This window comes from Pseudonaja textilis, chromosome 2 (assembly GCF_049901715.1).
Source record: "Pseudonaja textilis isolate UNSWEBS1 chromosome 2, rPseTex1.2, whole genome shotgun sequence".
In the NCBI taxonomy this organism is placed as follows: Eukaryota; Metazoa; Chordata; class Lepidosauria; order Squamata; family Elapidae; genus Pseudonaja; species Pseudonaja textilis.
In genome coordinates, this window is record NC_141991.1 from 135,116,958 (window position 1) to 135,126,060 (window position 9,103).

At 40.6% G+C, this 9,103-nt stretch overlaps 1 protein-coding gene across 3 annotated transcripts in view; it reads left to right on the top strand.

The window, feature by feature from the left end:
• LOC113452299 (retinol dehydrogenase 16) overlaps positions 1 to 9,103 on the top strand; it is a 37,490-nt gene that overhangs the window by 25,262 nt on the left and 3,125 nt on the right. For 2 of the 3 annotated variants that reach the window (XM_087925408.1, XM_087925407.1), the window contains exon 5: positions 2,460 to 4,140. The exons of the other annotated variant lie outside the window; for it this stretch is intronic. In XM_087925408.1, coding sequence (XP_087781534.1) covers positions 2,460 to 2,677 — 218 coding nt within the window. In that variant the 3' untranslated portion in view covers positions 2,678 to 4,140. Of the gene's footprint in view, positions 1 to 2,459; positions 4,141 to 9,103 lie in introns of those variants that run through there. 3 annotated transcript variants of the gene reach the window in all.

Below are 9,103 nucleotides of genomic sequence, written 5' to 3' on the forward strand. Positions count from 1 at the left end.
GGGCTTCTAGTTCAACGGCAGAGTTTGGCAGTGTTTCTTAACAGATGGGCAGTCTGACCCTGTGGTTGTTAACTCTGAATGTTAAGTTTGCTTCCCCCTTAAAGGGGACTTTAATTCAAGTAAGCCTATGAAAGAAATTGAAGAAACTTATTTCTTCAACTAGGAAATAAAATACGATTCTATTAAATGATATGATATTCTCTATCAAATAATCAGAATGGGTAGAAATTCTGTCTCACCATCCTTTCCTCTACTCACACACGAGGCGAGGGAGCAGAGTAGAAGAACAAGAGGGTGCCCTTAGCATTACTCATTACCTGTTCTATACAATAGTATGTGGGTTTATGTACAAGTAGTCAACGTATGGACCAAAATTTCGGTGGCTAAGTGGAGCATGTGTTGAGTGAGTTTTGCCCCATTTTACAACCTTTTGCCACAGTTGTTAAGTGAATCACTATAATTGTTAAGTGAGTCAAGAGGTCGTTAAGTGAATCAGGCTTCCCCTCACTGACATTGCTGTTCAGAAGTTGGCTTGGAAGATTATACATGGCGATAGCACTTAGACTTATGTACCGCTTCACAGTGCTTTACAGCCCTCTCTAAGCAGTTTACAGAGTCATCCTATTGCCCCCAACAATCTGGCTCCTTATTTTACCCACCTCGGAAGGATGGAAGGTTGAGTCAACCTTGAGCCAGTCAGGATCAAACTGCTGAACTGCTGGCAGCCAGCAGTCAGCAGAAGTAGCCTGCAATACTATATTCTAACCACTGCATCACTATGGGGATCACATCACACTGAGGCAGGACAACTGCCATAAATAGATGCCAGTTGCCAAGGGCCTAAATTTTGATAATGCGAATGCTGCAGCAGCCATCAAAAGTGAAAAGAGGTTATAAGTCACCCTTTTCAATGCCGTTGTCACTTTGAACAGTCACTAAACGAATGGATGGAAGTTGAGGACTATCTGTATATGTGGTTCATATATTCAGATACAGATAATCAGAGTTGGAAGGGACCTTGTAGGTCACCTAGTCCAATCCCCCACCCAAGCGGGAGACCCTACACCATTTCTGACAAATGGCAGTCCAATCTCTTCTTGAAAGTCTCAAGTGATGATGCTCCCCCAACTTCCGAGGGCAAACTGTTCCATTGGTTGATTGTTCTCACTGTCAGAAAGTTTCTCCTTATTTCCAGGTTGAATTTCTCCTTGTTCAGTTTCCATCCATTATTCCTTGTCCGGCCTACAGGAGCTTTAGAAAATAGTTTGACCCCTTCCTTCCTGTGGCAGCCCCTCAAATATTGGAAGACCACTATCATGTCTCCCCTGGTCCTTTTCTTTACTAGACTAGCCAAGCCCAGTTCCTGCAACCATTCGTTGTATGTTTTAGTCTAATCGTCTTGGTTGCTCTTTTCTGTACTTTTTCTAGAGCCTCAACATCTTTTTTATAATGTGGTGACCAAAACTGGGTGCAGTACTCTAGGTGTGGTCTCACTAAGGCTTTATAGAGTGGTATTAGTACTTCCCTTGATCTTGACTGTATCCCTCTGTTAATAAAACTTAGGATTATATTAGCTTTTTTGGCTGCTGCTGCACACTGCTGGCTCATATTTAGCTGGTTGGCCACTAAGACTTCAAGATCTTTCTCACAGTTACTGCCATTGAGCCTAATACTGGACTTTGATACTGGACTTTGATATTGAAAGGATTATTAGATATTTTATTAGATATGGCCCAGTATTCTAGTCTGTCAAGATCCATCTGGATCTTGAGCCTATCTTCTTGGGTCTGCCAGCTTAGTGTCATCTGCAAATTTGGTAAGTTCCCCTTCTATTTCCTCATCTATGTTGTTAATGAAGATATTGAAGAGTACTGGGCCTAAGATGGAACCTTGTGGCACCCCACTGCTTACTTCCCTCCATGTAGACTTAGACCCATTAAGGACTACTCATTGAGTACGGTTTGCCAGCCAGTTGCGAATCCTTCTAGTGGTGGTGCTATCTATTCCACCTTTTTCTAGCTTACTAAGAAGTAGGTTGTGGTCTACTTTATCGAATGCCTTGCTGAAATCTAAATATATACCAGTATTTTGTTGGTGTACTAATTTAATCACTGTGTTGAAGAATGAAACAAGATTGGTTTGGCATGATCTTTTTTAACAAACCCGTGCTGACTGCTAGTTATTACTTTACTTGTTTCTAGATGTTGGCAGATCTGTTTTTTTTTTTTTATTATTCTTACCACATTGACTATTTTATAAACGAAATCCACACTTCTCAGGATATTAATTTCAGGCACTTAAATTTGTAATCAGCAAAAGATGTAGTTGGAAAGAATAGGTACAGTCCGGGCCATTTGTATACAGGATTGTTAAATGAGATCTTAGGATGGTTCTAATTTATATTTTGTGAAGAACAAGTGTATCCTTATTTCATTTTTTCCCCATCTCTCTTTCCGTAGTGATTGAAGAAACTGATAAATTGCAAGCTCACTGCAGTCCTAAACTTCATCTGGTTACCAACTGCATGGAACATGCATTGACTGCTGTGCATCCTCGCTTCCGCTACTCAGCTGGTTGGGATGCCAAACTCTTTTACCTCCCTATAAGCTACCTACCAACTAGGCTAACAGATATGCTATTTTTGTGGTGTTGCCCTCAACCAAAAGGAAGCCGTTAGAGCCGTTAGTTATCAAGAGGAATGTTTGGCACTGATGGATTGAGTTTGGAAACCTATTCTTTTTAGAATTTTTCATTCTTGGGCGGGTTTTTATGGGCTCTCCTTTTTATTATATGATGCTTGTTTCCAGTATACTGTATATCTTAAATTATCTTTCCTTACATCAGGCCAGTTCCCTTGTTACATAGTTATTGTGGGTAGGGGTATTCCCACTTCTATCCTTTGTAGAAGTGATGCTTATCTAGAATTTCGACTCTAAAGTATTATCAGGGCAAGAGCATACAAAATTTCCCTAAATCAAATAGGACCATTGATGTGTCCAACTTAGTATGGTATCTTGGATCTTTGAAGTCCTGATAATTGGTGACAGGAAGGCTGTACCACCAAATGTCTGTCACTAAACTATGGTTGGGAACTGCCATAGCCGTGCAATAATAGGACATAGATCCCATTGTTCCGGATGGGTTCAAAGACTGTAGAGGATTCAATAGTCTGTAGGTAGGTGGTCTCCTGACTGCGTTCTGTTAATTGGAGAATTAATCTACAAGGGAAACTTGCTCTGAGACTACTATTTCAGGCACACTTAGGAAATTCTTACTCTTCTGTACATTTTTACTCACTTGGTTTTCTCAGACTCTCCAGGGTTACTACAAGGTTATTCCCACTCTCCATCTGCCAGAGCCCTCGTGAAAGCCAGCTTTACTATTTGTTGCTTAGCTTATTCACAGCTCTTTCAGACCAATCAGCATAAGTCCTAACCAAATTATGCCGATCACCATAAGTCCTAACCAAATTAATCTTGTTGGAGCGATTTTGTTAATCTGCCTTTTGTCTATACTGTTGAAATCACAATATTAAACAATGTATGTTTTAGCTTCATTTTTAACATCATCGTGATGGTAACATCATCGTAAAATAAAACAGAATAATTTAATTGATGTGGCCCATGTGAACTTCTCTTCCTTTGAAAGTGAAGCAATCTGAAAACTTAAAAGAATTATAATGATGCAGGAAAAAAGGGAGAGGAGGAAAATACAGAACTGGTTTTTAAGCTGTGAATAGCAATAGCACATAGACTTATATACTGCTTCACAATGCTTCCCAGCCTCTCTGAATGGCTTACAGAGTCCCCCAACAATCTGGATCCCCATTTTACCAACCTCGGAAGGATGGAAAGCTGAGTTAACCTTGAGCCTGGTGAGATTCAAACTGACAAATTGCAAGCAGCTGGTAGTTAGCAGAAATAGTCTGCAGTATGCATTCTAACCACTGCACCACCAGAACTCATACAGGACATAAGGTGGACATCTGAAAACATACGAAGTGGGTTATATCAAAAGTGGTGCTGGGTTGCAACAAGGACTTTCCAAAACCATCTGGGAAGAAGGCAAAGAGCACATCATTGTTCCACATTTTTAAAAGACTAAATCTATCAAAATAAAAGCATGATGGTTGGAAAAGAACCAAAATCTGTGGCTGTTTGATATCTATTAAACAGGTAGATGACAGTGATTTAATAGCCAGATTCCTTCAACTGGACGCCTTCTAGATTTTATTCTTAGCATTGTCAACTGATAGGTGACCAAGTGGACTAGTAATAATGGGAGGTTTGGTCCAAAATATTTAGCAGGTACCAGGATAGATGAACATTGGAATTTTTGTACTTCAAACATTTATATACAGCCATAGATTTTAGCAAAATTCATATAAAATTACAGGAATGTTTCAAGGTTGGCAATAAAATTTGTGTATTTGGAAATCTAAAAGCATATGATAAAATCTCACATTAAAGAATCCAACAATCCTTAGAAATATTTGTACATGCAGGATAAGGAGGCAGCATATCAACTAAAGTAAAAACAAATAACACAAATGAAACAATTATGCCCTGAAAGAGCTGTAGAAGCTAAGCCTTCTTCAATTATCTTACAGAACTTGTGAAACTGATTTAAGAGTTGTGGAAAAGCAACCTGATTGACTGCAGCTCAGCCAGTAGGAACAATGGTGAAAAGCATTGAGAACGGCAGTTTAGAAATAACTGGAAAGCTAATAGTCCTTGACTTATAACTAGTTGCTTAGCAACCAATCGAAGTTACAACCAATCTGAAAAAGGGGACTTATGAGGCAGATCTGAAGTTCCGAAGGTCACCACCCCTTTGTGGTCATGTGACTTTGGTCATTCAACAACATGGCCACATTTAGGGCTGCTTGCAGTGTCCCACAGTCATGGTGACTTCATTTTAAGATTTCCAGCAAAACTGCACCACAATAGGTATGTCCTTATGACCACTGTGTTCACACAATGACCACCACACACTCCCAAAAATCACAAAATCATATCGATAATGTTTTACAGCCATTACAATCTACAGTCATGACGGGTAGGCTCCATTACAGTCATATCTCAAGAACTACCTGTAATCCCCCTCAGAGGTGGTATTCAGCAGGTTCTGACCAGTTCTGGAGAACCGGTAGTGGAAATTTTGAGTCGTTCGGAGAATCGGCAAATACCACCTCTGACTGGAGATTTTACATACGCTTCCCCTGCCATGCCCACCAAGCCACACCCACAGAACCGGTAGTAAAAAAAATTGAATCCCACCACCGATCCCCATCCTTTTGATAAAACCTCTTTTGTCTAATGCTAATCCCTGGCTTGTGTGTCCCGATGGAGAAGCAGCTAGAGCAGGGGTCTCCAACCTTGGTAACTTTAAGACTTGTGGACTTTAACTCCCATAATTCCTCAGCCAGCTTTGGGAACTCTGGGAGTTGAAGTCCACAAGTCTTAAAGTTACCAAGGTTAAGAGACCTCTGAGCTACAGCATTCAGTTCCTGAGGAGACCATAAATTGCCAAAGACTTCAATGTTTTTTTAATCATTTTCTTTCTTTCTTAGTTCATTAAAAATGTAAGTCATTGTGAATGGATAAAATGAATAAAACTATGGATTTCCTTATTTCACTTTTTTTAAGTTAATGGGAGTGCTGCAAGAATGCAGGAAATGCTGCCACACAGTCACGAATATTGGCTATCAAAAAGGCATAAACATTAGAAAACAAGGTGCTGCCACATTAGATGCAGCTTATCTCAGCCATAGTTTTAGCCATCCAACATTTTTATTCTGTAAAAATGCCTTTGGTTCCTATGTGGAGCTAAAGGATGGTAGCACTTTGTTTTGAAGCTTATCTGTTCCTTGTCTAAATTAAAAGAATTTCAAAAATAACCTGGGAATGAGTGCTGGCAGAGGCCAAGGGAAATACCTGTGGGTAAACTAATATCCAAGATGATCTTGTTGCCTACACCAATATATAATTTATCATCTTTCTATGCCATATATACCTTGTCCTCTTTTGTCAGGAGACAATGGGACTTTCTGTTTTTTTCTTCTTCTTTTGAAGGCGTTTCACTTTTCACCCAAGAAGCTTCTTCAGCTGAAACGTCTTCAAAAGAAAACAAGACAAGCATCTTTTGGGACAATCATGATCTGATGAGTGAGAATCTCCACAGCGTTTTAGCTACGCTCTTTGGGATGAAAACCCTTCGAACGGTGTGGGAGTAGGAACAGATTTCCAGAAACTATTTTTTTTCAGGAACCATTTGCACTTCAGTCTGAGATGCTTTGAAACAGCACAGCAATCCAGGGTGGGAAGGTACCTCAGAGGTCATCTAGTCCAACCCCCTGCTCCAAGAGCATTATTAGTGAGTTATGCAGAACAGACAGAAACATCCCCAACAGCCTGTGCCTGTCTTCAACAGTGAAGGGACCAGGGGTGGGATTCAAATTTTTTTACTACCGGTTCTGTGGGCATGGCCTGGTGGGCATGGCTATGTGGTCATGTGACAGGGTGGGTCAAAAGAGAGAAACTCACTTTAACAACGCTCCTGGAGCATGGGTTTGGACTAGATGACCTCCAAGGTTCCTTACAGCCCTGGAATGCTGTGCTGTTTCAAAGCATCCTCTGAAGCTGTATCTAGTACCAGGATTTTTGATCCTTCCATCCCCTCCTTTTTCTCTCCCTCCCTCCTTCCCTTCCTCTTTCTGTCTGTCCGTTCATCCATCCATCCATCCATCCAACCATCCAACCATCCAACCATCCATCCATATCTCATTCACTTTCCCTTCCCTTCCTTTCTTTCTTTCTTTCTTTCTTTTTTCTTTTCCTTTCTTTTCTTTCTTTTCCTTTCTTTCTTTCCCCCTTCCCTCCCTTTCTTTCTCCCATCCCTCTTTCTTTCTTTCTTTCTTTCTTTCTTTCTTTCTTTCTTTCTTTCTTTCTTTCTTTCTTTCTTTCTTTCTTTCTTTCTTTCTTTCTTTCTTTCTTTTTTCTTTCTTTCTTTCTTTGCACTCCCCTGCACCCCATTCTGGGCCCAGGAAGCCTCCTGGGAGCATCCTGGGAGCCAAAATATATTGGCGGCCTTATGGAAAATATCCTGTTCTTCCCAAGATACTGACCCCCAGGTATGCTGGAATGAAAGTGTGAAGCCTGAAATTGACATATTTGTAGCCATTTTAGTTAGGTTTAATATATATTCTTTTTCTTACTTTCTCTTTGGTGGTCATGGGGGAAGGGTTTCAGGCTTGCCACATTCCTAAGGGGGGAGGAGTGGAAATGAGAGGGTTATTTAGGCTAGGTGATTCTTCTTCCTGTGGGAAAACGAGCTGTCCGTGCTTAGGCCCCTTGAGGTGGAGATTTATGACATCAAGCAACGTTGAATTACTTCTATTGGAGAATGTGACTTTTGGGGGTTGTTTCTAACTTATAATATTGTGGGGTAATTCCAGGTTGTGTCAGATCCGGAATTACCACAGAGTTTGCCAATTTGATGCTTTCCTAAATAAAAGAAATTGTTTTGGAAGATGGACTTTGTTTTTTTCTTTTTAAATGGATTTCATCACTTGGAAACCTGACAGCAAGTGGTCCTCAATATATGAACATTTATTGAATGAAGCTTTGAAGCAGCAGTCACCAACCAGTGGGCCACAAGAAAATTTTGGTGGGCCGCAGAGAAATCTCACCCCCAGAACACCCCCCCCCCCAAAGCAATTAATCCAGGCTGCACAGAAACACAAGGCTGCGCCACCCACATGGCCCGTCGGAACCCTCCCCGCCCACTCACTCCTTACCCAGCAAACTTGCCTGCTAAATTGCTATTTTTCCTTTTTCTGACCACCAGTTGTTCTGCTGTGCCTGGAGATTTATTTTAGCTAGAAAGCAGGAAATGGTTGGATTTCTTGCTTTCTAGCTAGTCTTTAGATCTTCGGCTCTGCTTTGAAGCACAACTGAACCTCCCTTAGGACTGAAAGTTCTATTATTCAGTGCAGACCCACCGCAAGCAAATTTTATGTGACAGACTGAGCTAGCCAAATGGCAGATAGATTGCTCTCTGAATGAATCTGTGATTCTGTGAGCAACTGAATCTGCCTGCTTTGCCTGATTTTGGGTAAAAGTTGGTCTTTTTATAAAAAATTCAATATTTATATAAATATTTATAATATTTACATACAAGCCATTCCCAGCCAGTCATGTGACCACCAAGCCACACCCACAAATTAGGCCATGGCCACAGAACTGGTTAGTGCTCCCTGGGATTTAACATTATGAGTTTGGTGGTCCCTGAGGTCCAAAAGGTTGGTGACCCCTGCTTTGAAGCACATAATTAAAATTTGGGACCTTCCCAGACAGCTTCTGCCAAGCAAAGCCAATGGGAGAAGTTTGATTCACTTGACAAGCACAGTAAAAACGATAACATTGGGACCAACCATATGATGCCTTTCTTAGTGGCTGCGTCCCTTAGTGACCAAAATCCCAATTCCAACTATAGTTGTAAATCAAGAACTACCTGTACATCTATAATCCCTTGGCCCCTTCAGTCAAAATGGGAGCTTGTGGGTTATACATAGAGAATGCTAGATTGTGTAATGCTGACAAAAGTATACATAAGAGATCCGCTTAGTAATTCCAACTCTGAATAGTTACTGGATAGAGCCTATTTGCACAGTAAAGAATAAAATAGAGAATAGAATAGAATAGAATAGAAGAGAAGAGAAGAGAAGAGAAGAGAAGAGAAGAGAAGAGAAGAGAAGAGAACAGAACAGAACAAAACAGAACAAAACAAAACAAAACAAAACAAGACAAGACAGAACAGAATAACAGAGTTAGAAGGGACCTTGGAGGTCTTCTACTCCAACCCTCTCCTCAGGCAGGAAATCCTATACCACTTCAGACAAATGGTTGCCCAATCTCTTCTTAAAAACTTCCAGTGTTGGAGCATTCACAACTTCTGGAGGCAAGTTATTCTACTACAATGAACAGGAATAAGCATGCATGGTGGAAATGGAGAAATTCCCTAAGATTCAATTGAAAGAATGGATTAGTAAACTAAAAGAAAATCAGTTATATAAATGGGAAGACTGGAGGAACAAGAAAAA